General features: G+C 19.8%; 2 protein-coding genes across 2 annotated transcripts; one reads left to right on the plus strand and one right to left on the minus strand.

Annotated features, from left to right (window-relative positions):
• Nucleotides 1–200: 200 nt before the first annotated feature.
• On the minus strand, nt 201–20,640 carry PRELSG_1215000 (dynein beta chain, putative; the record flags this gene model as incomplete). Its single annotated transcript, XM_028677927.1, has 6 exons — nt 201–281; nt 610–1,181; nt 1,449–16,233; nt 16,422–18,419; nt 18,492–19,082; nt 20,047–20,640. The coding sequence occupies 6 exons, from the start codon at nt 20,638–20,640 to the stop codon at nt 201–203; spliced, it is 18,621 nt and encodes a 6,206-aa protein (XP_028534267.1).
• A 1,523-nt stretch (nt 20,641–22,163) lies between these two features.
• On the plus strand, nt 22,164–24,549 carry PRELSG_1215100 (plasmepsin VIII, putative; the record flags this gene model as incomplete). The annotated part of the gene is made up of 13 exons (XM_028677928.1): nt 22,164–22,266; nt 22,367–22,448; nt 22,649–22,710; nt 22,796–22,985; nt 23,067–23,128; nt 23,212–23,377; nt 23,491–23,560; nt 23,653–23,704; nt 23,793–23,852; nt 23,921–24,016; nt 24,109–24,242; nt 24,340–24,403; nt 24,530–24,549. The coding sequence occupies 13 exons, from the start codon at nt 22,164–22,166 to the stop codon at nt 24,547–24,549; spliced, it is 1,161 nt and encodes a 386-aa protein (XP_028534268.1).
• Nucleotides 24,550–24,787: the final 238 nt, after the last annotated feature.

Raw genomic sequence — 24,787 nt, forward strand, 5'->3', positions numbered from 1 at the left:
ACATTCATCATGTAGAATTGTAAAATTTAACATAAAAAGTTGAATTCTTTTTTTTTTTTCCTTTTTTTTATATAAATAATCTTGTTTCTGATAAAAAAAAAATTGTGAAAAATAAAAATATTTTTTAAAATGAATTTGTTTTTATATTTAAAGATTTTTTATATGTAATTAAAAATATATGTAAATTAATTTTTTTTTAATTAACATTCATTTGTGAGAAATAAACGAACACCCATTTTTCCCCACTCAGATGGATTTTTAGAACCTGCTTTTAACCCTACCTATAAATGAATAATAAAAAATAACATTTAATATTGAATTTTTTATAATGGAATAATTATAAAAGAATAAAAAATGAATTTAATTAACGAAAAATATAATATGTATCAAACTTTTATTTATAATATTAATATTTTCTATTCTTATTATATCTGTTCACGTTGTATTGAAATATATATGAGTATAAACTAAAAATTTATAAATCTATTTTATGCTAATTTATCTTTTTCATTTTTTTTTTTTTATATCATTTATATTTTTAATTTCCATAAATATAAAAATATTTTAGTACGTATATTTATAGTAATAATGAGTAGTGTAGAAAAATACCTGGAGTAAATAATTTTCTTTTATATCAATAATATTTTTTTCTTGACATATGTATAGGGGACAGTAATATATATCATTATCATTCTTGCTTTTTTTTTTTAATACAACTTTCAGATAAACGATTGGAATAATAAAATAAAAATTATTATTATCAGTTTCCATTAATGATTGACTTATAAAATCCCATTTAGCACCGTGTAAAATTAATTTTTTTATATAAATTCCTTCATCATTACCTTTATTTTTTAGTTTATTTTCATCAGATTTATTAACTGATGTGAATTCAAATGTTATTAAATCATAGCTAATTTCATTTTTTTTAGAATATTCATGTAAAATATATTTTAAAAAACTTTTAGGGTTACAAAATCCTCCTAGCCAATAAATTTGCAAATGACCATTAATACTCCATTCATATAATTGATTTACTCTTTCTTTTAAATCTTCGAAAAAATTAAGAATTTTTTTCTTTGATACATACACTGTTTTCCATGATTTAGGCACTAAGCCATCGCCTATATATTTTATTATTTCATAAATTTTTCTATTTATGACTATTTCACCTTTTAAAGCTAAAATTGATACAAAAAAAAAATATGTTTATGAATTTTAATATACAAAAAAAGAAAAATTTAGATAATTTGGTTATTTACTATTTATAAAAATAATTAAAATTTTTTCGTATTTTATTGTTATTATTTATTTATTTTTTTTCTAATCTATATTTAATTTTACGTTTTTATTATCAGCATTAAATCAGACAAATTGCATAGGTTTAATATATCTAAAATTATTTTTAATAAATATAAGTTTATTTATTTAATTTTAAAAAAAATTACCACATTGGACTTTGTTAAGAGAACTTCGAACTTTCTTTAAAATTAAATTATGTTTGTATATTTCTTGAAACATTAAATTTACATAAATATACTGATCTTGATTATATTGCTTCCTCATTAATTCATCTAGATATATTTCACGAGGTAAATTATTTAGTAATATTTTAGTAAAATAATACACTTGTTTTTCATTAATATTATTAGTACTATTATAAATATGATAATGATTCAAATGCAATGAATTAACATTGAATAACAAAGAAATAATTTCTTGTGACGCAATTGAATTGAATGAAATTTCCGAATACGTTTTTTGTCCAAATATTTCCACGCTATCATTATGAGGAATATCTTTTAAATAATTGCTAAGTATTTTTTCATTGCCAACTTCACTAGGTAAATAATAATTTGTAGAATTAGAAAAAATATATTTTCCTTTAAATATATTATTATTAAAAAATTCTTTTGCGTATATATTTAATAGTTGTTTATCAAAATAATCATTAATTTTTGAACCATATATAATATCACAAATGTAATAATGATAGTAAGGCCAATAAATTTCTTTTACATTTTTATTTAAAAATATTCTTGAAATATATTTACTTAATATAACATCTTTATCACTGAAAAAATAATTCTCAGTATTCCATCCTAAATTATAGAACTTTTTCCTATTATTTAAAATAGAATGGAACCAAAATAAACTTATCAATAATTTTTTATATTTATTCAATTGAATGTTTTTATTTTCTTCTAATGCCCATTGTTCTTTAACTAATATAGAAATACTTTTTTTAATATTATGAGGTTCTTCTAAAATAACAATAACGCTCTTTTGTAATAAAGAAATTGGAAATTTTTCAGTAGGTAAAGATGATAAGAATAAACGAAACTTTGGGTGAACCTTTATTTTATTTTTTTTTTTTTTTAATAGATTATTAAAATTATCAGAATAAGTTGTACTGTAATCCTCTTCTATCAATGCATTATATCCTTCTACATCTTCTAAAGATCCTTCCTTTTCTATATATATTGGTATTTTAATTTTCTCTCCTTTTATTACTTCACCTTCATAACTATTGATCGTTTTTTCTTCCTCAATTTTTTTTATATCTTCATCATTACTTGTTATTTCTATATCTTTTCTAATTACTTCTTTTTCTTCCTCTTCCGTGAGTGTAATTTTTTCTTTATTGTTTTCATCACTATTATTTACAAAAGCATGAGTAGAATTGACTTGATCTTTGTTATCAAAATTGGCATCTTCGGAACTATTAAATAGCGTAGTTGTACTATTTAATATATTTTCAAATATTTTTGTTAATTTTAATAAGTTATCAACAGAATTATGCAAGTTTGATATATAAAGAACGTGCCCTTTTTCCATTGCATCTTTTAAATAATTATATACAAAATTTATATTTTGATTAGTTAACGTTAAATTTTTTAGTTTTTGATTATTGCCAAGTGCGTATTTATAAATATATTGAAAAGGATCATAATTGCTCTTGTAAATTATAGCAATAGGTTCAATATTTTTAGAAGGCTTTAATATATACTCAAAATTCATGTGATCTACTTCAATATCATTATATGAAATATTAGCATATATAAAATTCTCTATAGCTTTATTTAATCTATCAGGTCGTAAAATTTTAATTATAATCAATTTTTGAAAAGAATTTAAATTTAATTCCCATTCATCTGGTAACACATAATTTTCTACTTCTAAAAAATTAAACCATCTTCTCCATTCTCTTATCGATTTAATGAAAGAATTGATGAAGCCTTCAAAATTTTTTAATTTTTCAATATCTAATAAATGCATCCACTGCTTATCGCTTATCCAATCATTTCCTGGATTTATGATCTCAACATGTTTTTCTTCATTTTCTGTGGTGCACTTGTTATTCAAATTACTAAATTCTGAATAATCCTCATAGAAATTATCTTCCATATATTCATTCGATAATTTGTTATGCAAATTATATTTTTTTTTTTTACTTTGTCTTTTTTTTTTGCTACTTTCTGTATAGATATTACTTCTCATTTTTTCTGCATTATCATCATTATTATTATTTTTCTCTTCTAAGCTAATTTTTTCTATCTCAAAATCATCATTTTTTATGTCATCATCAACATTTTCCTCTTCATCTTCATTGCTGCCATATTCATTACCTTCATTATCATCACCATCATTTTCATCAGCATCAACATCATTTTCTTCAATATCATAGCCATCTTCTTCATCATAGTCCTCCTCATCATTTTCAATATTATTAATATCCTCGTCATCTACATAATCATAAGAATCAGAAATATTTTCTCCTTTTTTTTCTTGTTCCTCTTCGTCATTGTGTTTTACTTTTCTCTTACTCTTTTTCTTTCTATCACATTTTTTTCTTTTATCATTATTACTTAATTGAGCATTTGTACTATTTATATCTTCTTCTGTTACTTTTTTTTTCATGTATCTTGAGTGTAGAGTTTCAGAGTTAGTCTGATTTCCAAATATAAAGGAATTGTAATCCTCTTGAGATATTTTATTTTCGAATACCATAATTTTACATAAAGAGTAAAAAATAAAAAATAAATGATGCTTATTTGATAAAGAAACTTTGGTATATTTTATAAATTCATAAAAATAATAATTAAATAATTTTTCTTGCCTTTCAACAGCAGAACATGATAATGTTTTATTATTTTTTTTAAAATCAGTAACGTTATAAATAAAAAAATTGATAAAATTATCCAAAGAAAATTGATAAAAATTATTTACATATTTTAAATCATTTAATATTGTAAATAGTATAGACACCTTTTTTGCTAAAGGTTTAAAAAGGTCTTTATTCATATTAATTCTATTAAGTGTGTCATTAATTTCTTCTAAATATCCATTTTTTTCATCTATTTCAGACTTTGATTTTAAAAGAATTTTTATTAAATTATCATCTTCTGTAATTTTATTCTGGCTTTTAGTTATGTTTTCTAGTACATTATTCTCTAATTTTATTATTTCTTTTTTAATACGAACTAGGCGTAACAAAGATTCTTTTTTTTCATCTTCCAAGTTCTTTTCTTCATTATTTATTATAACAGTTAATAAAATGTTATCTAGGGCTTCCTTGTTTAAATTAAATACAATAACAGTAGTTAATGTATAAAACAAGGGATCCAAATTAAAACAATTTTTATTAGAAATTAAAAACAATTTAAAATTTCTATGAATACTAATATTATTCAATAATTGTAATTTCATACAATATTTTTTTTCTTCATAAACCATTTTATTATTACAGTAATTTTTATATAATTTTTTCTTTCTGATTATGTATTCATTTATTAAAGAATTATTTTTAGTAGAATGATCTTTCAAATCGAATAATGTGCTATTTTCTTTATCTAAAATAAATTTATTATATTTTTTAATTGTTAAAAGTAAAATATCTTCTAGTTCTTCATTAATGTAATTTATTAATAAAGCTATTCCTTTATTCATACAATAAATTATTTTAAAAAATATATCTGAACCATGAAAGTCAGAAATGACTAGCATTTCATCATTATTATTATAACTTCTCTTTATCCAGTTAGTTGCCTGATAATGAGGATCGACTATAAGAGTAGCAATAAAATTATTATTAATAAGAATAGAATTTTCTTTCATATAAATATCATTAGACAGAAAATTAGTATTAAATTCTAATGATTGAATAGGATCAATAAAATAATCAACAACATTAAAATTTGTATTAACGTAAATATGATTTTTTAATAACAAATTCACACATCTATCATAAATTAAATATTTCCTATCTTCATAATTTAATAAACCAGTGTAGACTAAAAAAAAGGAAGATAAAATAGATTCTCCATATATACACTTTTTAATGCGCTCATTATCTTTAATATATTTTTGCCATCTATTTTTTTCATCTATTAAATTAAGTAAAAATTTTTCAACATTTTCAATTCTTAAGCATGATTCTTCATAGGACTTACTTAGTTCATTATTTACTTTTGTACTCTCATTATGTTGTTCATGTAACTGTAACAATGTTTTTTCAATTTCACTAAGTTGTTCCATTGTTAATTTTAATTCATTTCTATTCTTAGTTAATTGTTCTTCAGCTAATTTTAATCTTAATCTTTTTGGTGCTACTTCTCTGTATACTTCTGCGTACATTTTTAATGCATGAACCCACATACACAATGCACCAGTAGCTGCAGAAACTTTTTTGACTGCTTTTGGTGAATATATTGGGTTTTTTGTAAATTTTTCAATTTTTTTTAATGTTTTATCGGATATAGAATCTTTATCAAAGGCTTTTAATTTATTAAGAAAATTTGCGTCACCCAACTCAATTTTTGCTTGCTCCCAACTGGGAGTTTTATTTAAAATGATCATTACAATTGATAAAGTTTGCATTACTAGATCAGGTGGTTTTGTATAAGCTTTGACTTCCGAAATACTTTTTTTGTCTAATTGCTCTAGAGATTGTGTTGCAACCTCTAGTTCTGGTATAGCATTTTGTAAATCTTTTCTTGCATCTTCGGCTAATTTTTGAGTTTCTATTTCTACACTTGATATTCTAATACTATCTTCTTGTATTTTTTTTTTCTTTTCATTAGATTCTTTTTTTTTTTCTTCTATTACTTTTAGTAATTGAGCACATTCTGTTTGCTTTTTAGATATATTTTCTTTTTGTAAGCTTAATTGAATTTGCATTTCTTGAATTTCATTTCTTGCATCTGCTAACTTTCTTAAAGCTATATTAATCTTTCTCTCTTGATTATTTGTTTCTTCTGATTTTTTCTTATGCAAATGTTCAAAAAATTGTAAAAAATTAAAAAAATGCTTAAAATTAATGTATTTTTGTATATTTAGCTTATCCTCTACTATTTTAGAATTTTTTATATATTTTATATTATTTTCTTCTTCTTCATTTTTTTCTTCTTCTATTAAATTTTCTTCTAATCCATCACTAATAGTTTTTTTGTTTTGTACACTAATTTTTGCTTGGCTATTGTTTATGGTGTAATTGTCATTGGTATCCATTTGTAAACTATTGTTAATACATAGAGAATGCTTATCATTTTCTAATAGCACATTTCTAGGTTTACATATTGTTACATTTGCATCACATTTCTTAAATTGGTTACTATATTGTAGATTACTCTTTTGTTTTTCACTTGCATTTTTATTATTATAGTCACTACATTCCATGTGCTTAATGAATTCATTTAAAAAGAAATCACTATCTTTCTTTTCCTCGTTTTTATTTTCTTCAAAGTGAAGAATTATATCCTCAAACGCTCTTAATGCTGTGCCATGTAATTTACTAAATATTTCTATATTAAAACTGTTTAATTTAAGTGTTTCGTGAGCTATTATATCATAAGAGGTATTTTTCCAAGGGCAAAAATAATTTACAGTCGAATTTTTCAATATAATATTATATTCATTAGATATTTTTCTAAAAACTTTAGTGTTTAATGAAGTAAATAAAATGTAGTGATAATTTCGTTTAATTAAATATTCAACCATTTCACCTAAAGTATCGAAATTATTAAAGCTGATTTCATTTTGTAAAAATATATTCTTTAAAAATGCTATTTCTTCACTGTTAAAAATATTTATTAAATGTTCATTGTTATACAATTCATGTAAAAATTCCAAAATGTCATCATTCATACTATCGTCTAAATAATAAAGGATGCATCTTTTTTCATTTTTATAGCAGTTAAAAATAGCTTCTTTAAATTTTTTTATAAAATAATTGCATTTTAATTTTTCTCTTAGCGAAGAATTTTTGTTATAATTTATGAAATTCATATTTAATTTACTAGAATCTTCTTTTTCAGTATTTATCTTATTACATTCTAAATTATCGTTCAATTTACTATCTATAAAATTTAAACTTCTGTTTTTTTTAAAATTGTCATTATTTGAATTGTCTAAAAATGTTTGTTCATTTAAATATACATTATTTATTTTATTTTCTTCATTTGGTTTACCTACATCATTTTTTTCATTCACTTGACTTATTTTTTTACTTTCTTCATTTGTTTCGTCATGTTTTTTCAAAACTTCCAATGAATTATCAAAAAAATTTTCTTCTAGTGAACAGTAATTATTTGTATCTTCATCAAGCAAGCTCTCTTCGTCATCTGATGTATGCATATTTGTATTTCCGTAATAGAAATTTTTAATAACGTGAATTTTAATTTGATATATGAAGCATGCAATTAAACAACAAGTAAATTTTCCTGGGCCACTGTCACCAACAGAAATAAAATGTTCATTCTCAAAAAGAAAAATTCTAGAAATTTTACATATATTTAACATAACTTCTTTAAATAATATAAAGTTTATGGGATTATTAATATAATTGAAATCATTATCATTTTTATTTATTAATTTTTCTATTTCTTTTGATGTTTTGAAAGACTTGTTTAATGAAACATCAATTGTTTCTTTTAAATCGGCCGTATTATTTAGGTTGTTATTTGTATAATAAGTTGTATCTATTTTTTTTTCATTTTTATTTGCATTACTTTTAAAATTTTTGTATATACTTTTTTCTCTAAATTGTTCTTTTTTTTTATTTGACAGAAGAATACTTTTTTTTTGACTTTCTGCATCTACATCTGTACTATGACTCTTGAAATATTCTTTTTTTTTTTTATCGTAATTACACACAACAAAAGTATTATACGATGAAATGACACTTTTAAAAAACTCTATTAAAACTTTCTCATTAGATACTGATTGATAGAAAAAATAGGGCTTTTCATTTTTGGTATCATGGAAATTGTAAGAACAAAAATAAAATGTTTTTTTTTTAGGAAATAAATAATTGTAATAAACATAGAATTTTTTATGTAAAATATTTTTTAATATATTTTTAAACTTCTTTCTCTCACTTTTTAAAATTAATTGATCTCCTAAAACTCTAAAGCATTCATGTGCCCATAATCTTAATACACTTTCTTTCTCTTCATAAATTGGAGCTTCAGATAAAAATAACCCTTTGATTATTTTAAAAATATGTGTTAAATGAAAAAAATAATGATAGCAATTTAAATTTGGTTTGAAATTTTTTGCACTATCAAAAAATAAGCGAACAGTAGATGAAGAAAGAGGTTCGGATAAATTTTTAATTACTTCGTGGAAATTAGAAAATTTATGTCTTAAAAAAACATTAAAAGTATTTTTTATAGTTGCTTCATCCATCTCATTTAAATTCACTATATGCAACCTGTTTATTAATTTTCTATTAAATGTTGAAGCATATTTTTTATTATTACCGTATATTAAAAAGAAAAACAAGTTTTCTACATTTTTCAGAGACCCATTATCCTTATTATAGTATATGTTATAATCAATGAACTGATTAAGAAATTCAAAAATACTAGAATTGGAAACCGAATTATTATTATTTTTAGAAATACTTTTTGTATTAATATTAAAATCAAATAATAAATTTTCCTTGATATTATTAGAGTAGTTTGAATCAGTATCATTATATTTTTGAAGATTATTTAAATCATCCAAAATAAAATATAAACATTTTTTATTTTCAATTGGCTTATAAATATTCCTACACTTCTTTTCAACATTCATTTCGATTTTTTTTTCTAGCTTGTTAGAATTAGACAACTTAGAAATGAAAGTGTAATAATTTGATATATCATCTTTAATAAAAGGTAAAACATTATATTTCATAAAAAAAGTTTTTCCGCTAAATTTGTTACCAATCAGTAGTATGTTTTTTTTGTTATACATCAAAATACTAATAATATTTTTTTTTCTTAAAGATTCCACATTCTCAATAAAAATATTGCCATTAAATTTTTGTTGAAAATATTTTTCTTTTGTTTTTTGCATATTATTTTCATTTGATTCTTCCTTTTGTTTATAAATTTCTTTCACAGATAATTTCTTATAACTTTCTATATAATTTTCATTTATTATGCTAAAATCTTCATTATTATTTATATTGTGAAAGTTGTTTTTTTCTTTTTTTATATTTCGATAAGACAATATATTATCATAGGTATTATTATCCGAAATATGATTATCAAATAAATTATTATTGGATAAATTTTGACTAAAATTATTAAAGAAAGTAGAATCAAGAAAGTTATTATTTGAATATATATTATCATTAGAATAGGAACTGAACATTTGATAATTATCTAATCCACTCATATTATTTATATTGTCTATATTAGATGACATGAAGTTTTGATGATAAGTTTGGTAAATATTTAATGTATTTTTTTTGTCACTATCACTAAATAAGTTATTATAATTTATAGGATATTTATTAAACTTCTTACTAAAATATAAATTACTACTTAAAAAAAATTTGTTAAAATCCATGTCTTGGTTCAATGTATCACTTAATGAGTTATCAACCATATATTTCATATTACTATCGTTTTTATTAAAGATAGAATTTTCATAGGAAAAAATTTCCTTAACATTTGGAAGGAAATTATGATTAGTTGTAATTAATTCATCCCATAAAACCCAATTAAAATTATTTTTACTTATTGTATAATCAAAAATTGTATGTAAATGAGGAAATGTATTGTCAATACTCTTGATTAGGTTATCTAACAATTCTTTACTTTTAGGGCATAGAATATTAGAAAAAGTGTAAATAATGGATTGAAGAAATAACTTTTCTAAACATAAAGAAGGATTTAGATTTTTTGGAAAATTTTTATCGTATAAACAGCATAGCATATCGTATAATTGGCAAACAGAAATTATAATGCTTGCATCACTAACATCAATAATTAATTTAAATTTATTTTTTCTAGCATTCATAATTTTTTTAATGTATTTATTAAAAAATCCTTGAATTAAATTTTTTTCTTCTAAACTTAAAAAGTTACTATTTAGATAACTATCAATTATCCACTCAAAATTGAATTCTTCTTCATTCATATAAACAATTTTAGATCTACTTATAAATGATGGCGCGCAATTTTTTAAATTTTCTATTTCAAAGAATATGAAAACATTATCTGCAAATTTTATTCTATTTCCATTTATTAAAGTTAAAACTTTATTTTCATCTAATAAAGAATGCAATGGTTCAGTGGTTAATATATCTAAAGGGCCATCTAATACCAACCATTTTTCATTTAAATTATTATTTTCAAATAATCTCTTCATTATTAAAGATAAAATGCCATCTTCATAAACTTCTTTTTCAAAATTATAGTACCCATATAATTTCCTTACATCAGTAGACATTGGATTAAAAACAGTTATTTCAATAGAACAATCATTTGTATCAGTACTTTTTTTATATTTTTGTGAAAAATCAAGTAATGTACCTGAAGAATTTTTACTTTGCATGGAATAAGAACTACTTATCTTACTCAATTTCTTAGTACTTACGTTATTTGTAAAAGCATTTGTATTTCCTTGATTTTTGTATTTGTTATAAAATAAATTAGTTGGATATAATAGTGTATAGCTATCATATGCACTTTTATTTGTCATAGGAGAATGCATAGGAATATTTATTTGATTTGAACATGAAAATTCTTCATTCCAGTTATTTAACTTACCTTTATTATAGTCATATTCGTTTTCTTGATAAATAGTACACTTATTTTTATATAGTAAGTTTGTATCATAACTTTCCTCCTCTACATTGCTATTTTCTCGCATCTTTAAATTTTTTGAAATTTCACAATAATGTTTAAAAATATTTATTACACTTGTTTTGCCACTACACGATTTTCCTACTAAAACAATTCCTTTATTTGTTTTTTTAATTTTATGTAATTTTAATATTTTATTTATATAATAGTCATTTACTGTGTAACCCATATTGCTCATTATATCTGTTATTAACTTTACTGATGAATCATTATTTTTTTTTTTTTCTAATTTATTTTTTGCCAAAGGAAAGAGTTCTTTTAGAAAATTGTAAAATATATGCAAATCGTCATTTAATAATTTAGATTCATTAACTTCCACTAAAGCATCACATATAATTTCTTCTTCACTTTTGATTTTATTATTTATCATGAAATCTTCAGACACTAAATTTAAAAATTTTTTTATTTCTCTTAAATCAATTATATACTGCTCTTGCTTAGATAAAAATTCATATAGTAAGCTATAACATATACTAATTTTTTTTGACAATTTTTTAGAATTTTTAAATCCAATGGATGTTAAAGAAAATTGACAAATTAAGTAAAAATTTGGCGGTTTAAAGCAAAATTCTTGAATGACATTATTATAATTTTCTAGAGAATATAAGCAATCGTCATTATTTTTACATAATGTTAAATATATTGAGCAATTATTATTTATCTTAATATACTGACCTTCAAAATAAGCATAATTGCTATTTATTAATTTATTATGATTTTCTCTCTTTGATATTTCTTTTGATTTATTGTATTCATTTGATTTATTATATTTATTTAAATAATTTATTTCAATTAATTTTGTGTCTTTATATTCGTTTTTGTACTTTATTTCCTTATTTTTATTATTTTTTTCATCCTTTTGTTGTACAATATGATTTTCATCTAAGTTTTCATCTGCTGTATTTTGTTTATCTTCTTTTTTTTTTATGGAAGATGGTAGAGTACAATCATCATATAAGGTATTAAAAGAATTAATACTATAATTTTCTTCGTCGCTGCTTAATTTCCATTTTGCCATCTGATAAGAAGAGATGTTTTCATAATTTATATTTTCTAATTCTTTATCATAATCATTATTAAATTCAAATTTTTGTAAAATATGTTTGATGCATCTAAATTGCTCTACAATAATGACAATAACACTTTCATCTATTCTATTAAACTCGTCAAAGCAGCACCAGAATCCAGATTGTAAGATACCAGATAAAATGTTTCCTATATATTTCGAAGTATTGTTATTATTACAATTAATTGAAATAATATTGCTACCAAATATTTTCGAAAAATCTTTAATTGTTTCACTTTTTCCAACACCTGTTTCGCCTTTTATAGCATTTACATAAAAGTTATCTAAAGAAAATAAACAAGAATAAAAACATTTTTCAGTTAAAGGTGTTATAACCAATCTAGTTGTATTTCCTTGATATTCGTAAGCGTATTTTTTTTTATTATTGAAATAATGCAAATATAAGGTCATTGATTTATTAAGCATTAAATTAATAGTTTTAAAATACTTAAGTTGTTTATTATTTTTATTAGTTATATCATTATTATTTATATTTTCTAATTTGTCCATATCTTTTGCTATTACGTTATCAATATCCCCTATTAATTGATCATTTATCGATTTTATTTTTTTTTGTAATACTCCTTTTTTTGCTATTCTCTCATCATCTACTTCTTTTTCAATATATTTTACTTCTTCTCCTTCTTTTATTTCTTTCTCTTCTTCTACTTGATAATCTTCATTATATTCCTCATCTCCTTCTCCTTCTTCCCTTTCCTCTTCACATTCTCTTTCCTCATCTTCATCTTCTTGTTCCTCTTCATATTCCTCTTGTTCTTCTGATATATCTTTTTCGTCTTCTTCTTCATCATTCAGTTTTTCTTCTTTCTTTACTTTTTCATATTCTTCATCTGTTTTATGCTTTACTTCTTTTTTTTTATTTTTGTCTTTTTTTCCTATTTCTCTTTGTTCTTCTTCTTTCTTTTGATCGACTTCTTTCTTATGTGAGTATTTTTTCTCATTTGAATGTAAACTTTTTTTTTTTGCATAACTTTGCTGTTTTATACTTTTTCTATTATAAGCAATATTTCCTCTGATATTTGTACTTAAGTTATTATAATTCTTTTTACTAATTTTATTTTTATTTGATTTTTCCTGGTTTTCATTTTTTCCTTTTATGCCATTTTTGCTGCTTATTATTTTTGCAACTAAATTACCTCTATTTTTTTTTTTATCATTTGTGTTTATAAAATCATCATCTAGGTTTACATTTTTTTCATTGGATATGCCTAGATCTAACTCATGTTTGCTATTATATTTTTTATAAATATTTTTTGTTTGATTCTCCATGTTATCATTTTTATCAACTATATTATTGGATGACAGTATTTTTGTAAAATTCAAATTTTCATTATTTTCATCCTCAGATAAAATATATTTCAGTTGGCACAGCCATAAGAAATTATCATTACATTCTATTTTATTTTTTATCAACTTTTCTGCAACATCTTTATAGTAACTTTCTAATATTATTAGGGCACTGATTTTTATAAAATTTTTCTTATCTTTTATTGTTTTTATTAAGTCAGTCAAAAATATTAATTCTTTATTGTTTTCTTTTTTCATTTGATTCACAAATATATGTGATCCTTTGTTTATTTGTATTAGAAAATATTCGTAATCATTTGTAAAATTGATGCATTTACTAGCTAGGACGAGTTGCTGAGTGTTATTTAAAATCCAGTTCTTTAAATTTTTTTCTTTTAATTCTAATTGCACATTTACTAAATCTATTTTCAATGTATCATATATATTTTCTTCTAATTTTTTTAATATAATGGTCGACGATTCATAATTTAATGTCATTTTTTTTTTCAGTTTTACCTTTTCATTGTATTGTGAAAAAATATTAATATCAAAATAGGATGAATTATTGAAATTATCTATATTATAACAACTACCTTCATTTGTTCTAAGATTATCTTCCCCTTGGCATCTTTCTCTGTTTATTGATTTTTCACTTGTATTAAAATTAGAAGAATTTTTAGAATAATTCTTTTTATTTATAAAACTAAAACTACCTTTGTTAGTATCTTGTATTGTAGCTATCTTTGAATTATTTTTTTGATAATGTGTTTTTTTTTCAGTTGGTAAAAATTCAATAGAATATATGGAAGAAAAAATTTTTTGTATTTTTTTTTTTAGCAATAAAGGATTTTTATAAATTCCTAAAATTTCTAAAATTTCCTTATTAGATAAAAAATAAAAACGAGGGAAAGAACTTTTTTTTTTTTCTAAATAGGTTTCCAGAGATTTTTCAATGAAATTCAGTTGCTTTTGTATTTGTAAAAAAATTCTTACATTATCATTATTATTTATTTTGTCTAATATATAACAATTTTCAAAACTTTTTATCATTTTTATAAATCTTTGATTGCATGTATTGTATTCTTCATATATTTTTTTTAAATGTGGCTTCATTTCATCAGAAGATGATAAAATTGATCTTAAATATTCATTTTTGTTTTGTATAAAATATAAAATTTCCAAATTATCATATAAATTACCTAATGTATTTTCCCATTTTTCTGTTTTTTTTAAAAAATTTATATCAAAATTATAAATTTTTATATTATTTAACAAAAATAAATCTTCATTGATGTTGTTAAAAATGTTATCAATTCCATGAATTAAAAAGGTAGATTTATAATTCTGAACTTTTATTTTCATATTTTCATATTTATTAATTATTTTCTTCAAGTTATTTTCTATTATTAATTCTTTTTCTGCATTATTATATAAAATTGTTATAAATTTGATTTCTTTATATAATTTATGTTCTATTATGTCGTTTAAGGTTATGTTACTAAGATTCCATTCAATATTTGTTTTTAACTCGATTTCCTTAAAATGTCTGAATTTCATGCATTCACTAGTGAAAATTTCAACAAGAATTAATGAAAATTTTAATTTACCTACATTATTTTTTAATTCTTTATATATTTCCCAAGTATTTCTTCTTTTCATGGTTATTAGAAATTGTTCAAAAATATCTATGAAGTGCATTTTCAATTGATTTAAAAATGTTTTTATATTTAAATTCTTCGCACCATTTTGTTCAGTTATCTCTTTCTCATTAATGTATTCAATTTTTTCTTTATTCACGATTTTCACTTCATTTTCAGTTTCTTTAAGATCTCCATTAATTTTTATCTCTATATTTATATTTGAATTATCCAAGAGTCCATCAGCTTTCTCCTCTTCTAAAGAAGATAAAACATCACACAAATTTTGTTTTTTATATTCTTTTATCATCGTAATTAGGTCATTTAATATATCATATAAATAAAATATATTAACATTCTTAATAAAATCAAAAATAGTATGCCAATATTTAATCATTTGCCACATATTCTTTAAATGACTTAAATCTATTTGCATTTCTTTTATTTGTTCATCACAAACATCATCTATATTAAATAAATTTATTTTATTTTTTAAACTTTCTTGAATCCTTTTAATGTTTTTTAAATCATTTTCATAAAAGCTTATCATATTCAATACATCATTGGGATTATTATTTATATTAACAGGTATTTCTTTGTAAAATAATGATTTTTTTTTTTGCCATAGATTATTAAATTCATTATAGGAGTTTTTAATTTCGTTCTTCATTTTTTCCTTTGTATCTAAGTACATTATTTTACTTTCTTTTAATAAAGATTCAAATTTGCTTGATAAAGTTGAAGAAGTTTTTAATTTCATTATTTCATCTTCATTTAATTCTCCTTTTAATTCTATTAATTTTAAATAATCTTCTTCTAATTTATCTAGATCTTTTTTATTTTTTATATAGTTTTTATTGCAATATTCTAATAATTCGTTGTGTTTTTTTAAATCATTTATGTCTACTGGCATTTTTAACAGATTATTACTATTTTCTCTAAAAAAATCATATAATTCTTCTAATTTTTTTTTGCACTTATCACTAATATATTCTAAAAATAAGTTTTTGTATCTAGTAAAATCTGATAACAATTCTTCTTTCAAAATACTTAGATTTATTTCAATAAACAAAATAATTTCCTAAAAAAGTTTAAAAATAAAAAACACTATGTAAAATAATTAAAATAATATTTATCTATTATATTTAGTTTACTTCATTATAAATACATTATAAGACATAATGTAAAATGATATAGACACATTGTGTTATTCTTCTTAAATTTCTCAGATATAAATATAAATATATATATTTTATTTTATTTATTTACCTTATCAATATCCTGCTTAATATTTTCTTCTAAATTTTTAAAAACATTAATTTGATTGTAAACATATTTCATAGTATCTTCAGAAGAATGTAAGTTCTTTAATAATTCATTTTCATTTAAATTCAGTAACTTCAAATTATAATGTTTTAGCCATTTAATTTTTTCCTTTAATTTTTCCATAAAATTAACATATATATTATTTATTTGATTTAGTAATTTATTGCATTGGTTATAATTATCATTTTTTTTCAGCTGATTATCTTTAACATCATTGAGCATATCTTTTTCATTCGAATTTGGAGTATTAAATACAAAAGCAATCCTTTTTTTAATTTGTTTCTGTCTATTTTTAAAAATAACAAAACTAAATTTAGGGAAATTAAAAAACATATCTGATGCTTTTTTATAAATTTCATCTGTTAGATTTTTTGCTGATTGGTGTGAAAAATCGTATATCAATTCTTTATCTTTATTTAATTTTACATAAATTTTAAATAATGGATAATTTTCTACTGCATCATTACTGATTTTATCAGTTAATAATTTGTAATAATTATATAAAGAAACTTTTAGAGATATAAAATATTTTTCTTGAAAATTTTTTTCAATATTCTTTATATAATTTTCAAAGGAATTTAAACTTTTTGTTGAAAATTTTTCAATATATACAAGAATTTCTTTTAGAATTTTTGTGATGCTACTATGCTTATCTCTTAATATGCTTCTTATTCTTTCTATATTTATATTCTGTTCTTCTTCAAATTCTTCCAATGTATAAGTTCTTTTTTCATCAATTGCTATTATTGATATTTTTTCTATTTCATTTAAAATTTCTTTTATTTTTTCATCATTATTTTTAAATGTTGCAATTATCGCTTTTATATTAATGCATTCATTAAGGAAATTGAACAGAATATTTAATTTTATATTGTCTTTATTCCAATTGTATTTAAAAACAGTATTTTCAATATTATTATAAATGTTTTTTAAAACATATTCAAATATTTTATACTGATCACTATTTAGCATTATACAAATATTATTATAATTTCTTACAAGTCTATTTACATATTCTTTGCTTATTTTTAATCTGTCTTCATGAAATGATAGTTCATTTATTACATTTGGTAAAAATATTTTTTCATCTTTTATTTTTACCCAAAAATTTACTTCTGATAATACTTTTTTAATTTCTATATTATATGTACTCTCTAAATATTTTTCTTTTACTTTTACTATAATAGAATTATCTAATAGTGTATTAACGAGAGAATTATTTCTTTTAGATGAAATGGTTTTTAATTCATTTATCCATATATTATTAATTTGCTTTATATAGTTATTTAAAGAATTCTGAAAATTAAAATATTTTTCATAGGCTATTTCTTGCTCTTTTACTTTAGGAATATAATATAGTTTATTTAATTTTTCAAAAATTCTATATAATTTTATGCAGATATTTTTGGCAAGCATGATACATGAAGAATGATATTCATATCTTATATTATGCGAGAAATAATTAAATGGATTATCAAGAAAATTATTAAAATATTTAGAATAAGATTCAATATATTTAGTAAAATGACACCATATATCTATTACCTTTTTGCTCATGAATGATTTTATATTTTCAGTGATAGCTATACTGTAAAATTTATCGAATAGAAAAATTGTGTTTTCAATAGAGCTTGAATTTTCAAATGATATTTTAATTAAATTTATAAATATATTTTCTAAAACTTTTATTAATTCTTTTGTTTTTTTGAAATCTTTGTCCCATTCGTTATTATTTATACTTAATATGTTATATTTTAAACTGCGAATCCTTTTTAATTCATTGAAAAAAGTTGATTCTATATCATTAAATCCTTTTTTAATTATATGATAATATTCATAACTAAATGTTTTTATATCCTCTTCTTTAATACAAAATAAAAATTGTTCACAGGCAAAACAAATTTCTTTTAAATCTTTACATTTGTCTCTAAATGATATAATCTATTAAAAAAAAAAAAAAAAATTAAGTATAAATATTGTAAAATAAAATTATACATAAATATATTTAAGTACATTAGACAAATTAATGTGGTTTATGATTGAATCATCTGTTTTATTTTTTTCATCTGTTTTGCTAAATGAAATATTTATAAGATAGTCCCAATAAGAAACAAAGTTAATACATTCATCTAATGTTTCTGACAATTCTTTAACTTCCTTTGTGTACAATTTTGAAAGATCAATATAATTTTGTAACTTTTTGATAAATTCATTTAATAGTAATGTAATTAAATTATTTACTTCATCCGAATTTTTGTAATATTTTGAAAAGTTAAAAATTAATTTTAATCTATTTACAATGATAGGTAAAATATTGTATACATTTTCTAAAGATACATTATCTTGCAAGTTCTTAAAGGGCTCTTCCAAAATTTTTAATGCTTTTAGTTTTTCTTCTAATTTTTCGCATTTATTTTTTATTTTTATTATTAAAGAATTAAAATTTTTTACATTCGCACAATTATTTTTTTCTAAAACATTTAAAATACAATTTATTATATCTAAATTAAATTCCTCTAAAAGATCTTTTAAAATATTATGTTTTTTCTCTACATCAGAAATGTATTCACACAAAGACAAATACTTTATATCTTTATCATAAATCTATATATATTAAAAAAAAATATATATATATTTGTTAAAAAAAAACTTGGAAATTTAAAAGATTTTCATATAATTTATTTTTTTTTATATTTCATTAATTTTATTTTTATATAAATATATATTCTATGATGTTAATAAGATATGTTAATTTTATGTATGTGTTTAATAAATGTATAAATAATGTCTAATGCTATTTTGTTTTTATAAATAAAAATAGCTAATAATGAGTATTTCTAGTTTTTAAATTGGAGTTCTATTTTATAATAAGATTAACTACAACAAAACATAAATAATTTTTATTAATTTATAACAAAAATATTCCTAAATGTTATTTAATTAAAAGACATATTTTCGTAATATTTCAAATTTTAAAATTAAATAAATGAATTCTAAAAAAAAAATATAAAACATTAAAGTATATCATTTAAAATTATTAAATAATAAAAGGTTTAAAACAACTATAACTATTAAAAAAATAAAGAATTAAAATAAATAACTTTTATTAAATATATATTAATAAATAATTCTATTTTCATTTTGTTATTACAAATTATGCAAATACATAAATACATTTTCTCTCTTTTTTTTTTTTTTCTATTAAAAAATGTAACACATTTTTATTATTTGTTATCAATATAATAAAAATAGTAATTAACATTATAAATATCTAGTTATTACATAAACATAAAAAATTTTAATTATCAAATTTTTTTTATCTTTTCTAATTTAAAGAACAAAAAAAAATTAGTAATTTAAAAAGTATATTAACTAAGTATATTTGCATAGGTATTTTTTTTTAATAATTTGTAGAATACATATTTTTATTTAATTTATTCTATAATTAATTAGGCATATTGTTGCTTTACATATATTGTGTTATATACTGGAAAATTTTCAATTTTTTTTACATATAAAAATATTTTTTTTTTGTTGGAATCTTTTTTGTTTTTATTGTATTTATTACATTTTTGAATAATTTTTGCACATCTTCTATCCAATGATATAGTAATTTTTCTAGTAACTGAAGGTAATTTTTATCAGATGCAAATGATTGAATTTGATCAACAGAAATTTTCGGATAATAAATTATTTTATTTTTTGAAAATAGTTGAGTTATGTAGGACATGAAATCGATGGTTGTAATTTTAAAATCATTTTGTATGTTTGTTGGAGAGTTGCTTTTCATATCTATAGTTGGAATAAATACTCTATCCATTAAATTTAAAATATTCTCCTTTATTTTATATTTTATTTTGTTATATAAAATTATACTGTCTATATTATCATATGTTATTTTTTTATTATTAATCTTTAAGAATACTATATATTCATCAATTGTTTCATCTATTATTTCACTTGGAAAATCAAAAGAAAAATTTAATTTAATTTCATCACTTTCTTTTAAATATATAAATAATATTTTAGAGCTAATATTATTTATCCATTTATGAATTATTTTGTTATAATTATTTTTCCATATATCCTTAAAATTGTACTTGGAAAAACTTATTCTATGCTTTATCCACACACCTACAAATTCTTCACTGATCTCACTCATTTTTAAAAAATACTCTTCAAACAAAAATTAAGAAAAAGGAATTATAAATTGAAAATTTCAACAAATAAAAGTATTCTTGTATATTTTAAAAAATAAATAAAAAAATAAACATATATATTAATAACCTATTATAGGATAACTATAAAAAAAAAAATTTTATAATTAATGATCATATATTAGGATATAAATTTAAAAAAGTTTCAAACTATAACATTGAAATATGTTAAAATATAGTGACATCATAAGTGAAAAGTATGTAAAAAAATATACAGAATGACTTAAAATATGATTACTTAAAAATTTATACAAAATATTAGAAAAACTGTTAAAAAGAAAAAAGAAAAAAGAAATTATGCTATTTCATTATAATTATAGTTATTATTATAACTTTAGAATTTACGCTACTATCATTTTTAATAGTAATTATTATAATTTAATAATTATATATTTATATACATTTCTGCTTTTTTTTATTTTTTATTTTATTTAATTTTGCACATAAAAAACATTATAAAAGAAGTTCTAAATTTACTATTACTAAAAAAAAAGAACTTACTAATTGAAGATAATTTATATAAAAAAAAAAGAAAAAAAAAAGCACAATACATATAAATAATACTTTTTCAAAGAAGTTAGACATTTAAAAAAAATATGTTTCCTTAAAAAAAAAAGTAAAAATATATAACAATCATAAAATTCTAAAAAATAAAGAAATTATATTAGACATTATAAAAAAAATTAAAAATTAAAAATTAAAAAAAAAAAAAAATAAATAAGTAAATAAATGACTTTAAACAATAGATATATATTAAAATAAAATAAAAAAAAAAAAGGAATGAAAAATTGTGAGGCTATTAAAGTAATATATATATATAACTAAAAAAAAAGAAGTAAAAGAAAAAAGTTTAAAATATTATTTTTTCCGTTAATTTTTTTAAAAATATGTATCATTCTTTAAGTATGAAAATAGAAAAAATGTTTTATTTATTTAAAGATCTCTTCTATAAATTTTTTAAAATGAAATAAAAAAGATAAAGTTGTATTATATAATTTGAAATATGATAGATATTATAAAATTTTCACATATAAATATTAAACTGTTTTATATATTTATTCTTGTCTTTTTTTTTTTTTTTTTTGTGTTAAGTTGTTTTAAATGTCCTTTAAAAAATTTTGTTTTTAATTTTTATAATTATTAAATTATTTTTTTAATTTTATGAATATCAGTAAATTTATTCTTAAAGTGGGAAACGCAGTATTTTTATTATTTAAAAATATAAATATTATTAGTATATAAATGTATGTACACAAAAAATATTTTCTTATTCCTTTTTTTTTCTTTCTTATCTTTCTATAAAACTATTTTAAAAAACAAAAAACTGTAAGAAAAACTTTTCTATTTGGTTGTAAGATGGAACTATTTTTTAAAAAAAAAGAGAAAATAATAAAAATAATAAAATATTTTTATATCATTTGAACTTGCTTAATTTGTATAATTCCTTTTTATAATAAAAGAATTCAAAATGAATATTTTTTTTGTCTATTTTGTTTTATTGTTTGTAACTAATATTGTTTTTGTATATTCATTAAAAGAAAATTTGCGTGTATCTAAATGTAGTACCTCAGGTATCCTTTATAAATTTAAATAAATTTTTTTTACTTTTATTGTTCTTTAAAAATAATTCATTTTTATCTTTTAAAAATATAATTTTTTATTACTAAAAAGGAAAAAAAAATGAATTAAATTTTGAAAATAAAAATAATGGGATCTCTACAATAATACTAAAGGGAGGTTACATCAATAGGCAGTAAATATAAAATGTATTTTATTTTGTTTTATTTCAATTCTAAGAATATCTTTATATATAGGATCATTTTTATATTTGCAAAAAAAAAAAAATTATTTTTATATAATTCAAAAAATATAATCAAATAAATTTAGGTTAATTGCATTTTTCTCTCTATATATCATTTTTATATATTTATATATATTTTTTTAAATTATAAGATTTATTGGTGAAATAAGTATAGGAAATCCTCCTCAGATATTTAAAGTTTTGTTTGATACTGGTTAGCTATCATAAAAAAAATAAAAAAGATCCATATATGTATTTATGTTTATATAATTTCGTTAAAAATTTTTTTTTTCAAAAAGGTAGCACAAATTTATGGATCCCATCAAAGAATTGTTATGCAAAGGCTTGTAATAATAAAAGAAAATATGATCAAAAAATTTCAAAAAATTATAAATTAGTTAAAAAAAGAAATCCTGTAGAAATTTTTTTTGGAACTGGAAAAATTCAAATGATATACGTATCTGACGATATCCATTTAGGAGATATTAAGTAATGAAATATAAATAATTAAAAAAAAAAAAATGATGGGACATGAAGTAGAAAAAAAAAAATTTAAATTATAATTTTAAGAGTAAATAACCAAGAATTTGGAGTAGCTAGTTATATGTCTGATGACCCTTTTTCTGATATGTGTATAAAAAAAAAAAAAAAATATTTATTTTGAATTCACACAATCATGAATTGTAAAAATACATAATTTTTCTTTTTTTTTCAGTATTTGATGGATTATTTGGATTAGGAATTTCAGAAGATAATACAAAAAAACAATTAATATATGATAATATACCAAAGATTAGTTCAAAAAGAAACATTTTTTCAATTTATTATCCCAAAAATTTCAATGACGATGGTGCAATAACATTTGGGGGCTATGATAAAAAGTAAAAATAAGAAAAAATATATTTATATAAATAAAAAAATATATATATATATTTACGCCTTATATAATGTGAACTATATTTTAAATATTTTAATTATTTATTTTTCTATTAAGGTTTATAGAACCAAATTCAGAAATAGATTGGTTTGACGTTTCATCTAAAAAGTATTGGGCAGTAAAAATGGTAATGAATAATTTTATTTTAAATATAAATAGTAAAGAAATGTTTAAAAAAAAAAAAAAAGAAATATTTTGAAATACATATTATAAATACAGATAGGATTAAAAATTAACGATGTGTTTTTAGATGTATGCTCAAAAAATAATGGTTTATAAAAAAATAATATAAATAAATAAATAAATAATTTCAATTAATTAAAAAGTTGATTTTTTTTTAATATTTATTTTATTATAAGACGGATATTGTGAAGCGGTCATTGACACTGGAACATCAAGTATAGCTGGTCCAAAGGATGGTAAATTTTTTTTTAAAAAATTTTCTAAATAAATATTACTATAAATATATTAATAAAAAATTTATTAGATTTAATGTTATTAACTAATTTATTAAATCCTGGAAAGTCGTGTTATAATAAAATGTTCTTAAAAAATTTTTCTTTCATCTTAAGTGATGAAAATGGTATTTTTAAATTTAACTAAAATTCTGTACTTTGTAAAATGTATAAATAATTACTATATTTTATTTTCTTTATAATTTATTTATTTTAATAGGCACTCATAAAGAATATGAATTAACACCCAAAGATTATATTGTAAATTCATTTAGACTTGACCCTATTTTAAAAGTACCTTGCAATTTTGCTTTTATGCCAATTAACATTTCTTCTACTACTGGATATTTATACGTAATTTTTTTTTTTATTATATAGAATATGTATTATATATATATATATGTTAAATATGAAAAAAAAACTATGAAATTTATTTTTTTTTTCTTTTTAGATTCTAGGACAAATATTTTTACAAAAATATTACGCAATATTTGTAAAAGATAACATGAAAATTGGTTATTCTATTAGAAAAAAAAAAAAAAAATTATAAATTATAATTTTTTTTTTAATATAAGCATATTTCTATTTTTTCATGGATTCTTTAATAAAATAGTCAATGTTTCTATTTCTTTTTTTTTTAGGTTTAGCGAAATCTATATAATTATATTTTTTTTTTTTTCAATAATGCACATAATATTATATTCAACTAATGTTTATTTATGTATGCATATATGTTTTTCCTTTTTTTTCCATGTGTGTCTATTTATAATGAAATATTTATAACATATCCCATATTCTAAAGAATTTTTATAATTGAAAACATATATACGATTGAACATAAGATATACTAATAAAAAATAAATAATATTATAATTTTAGGAAATTGTTAAAATTAAAAT

This window comes from Plasmodium relictum (genome assembly GCF_900005765.1).
Source record: "Plasmodium relictum strain SGS1 genome assembly, chromosome: 12".
In the NCBI taxonomy this organism is placed as follows: Eukaryota; Apicomplexa; class Aconoidasida; order Haemosporida; family Plasmodiidae; genus Plasmodium; species Plasmodium relictum.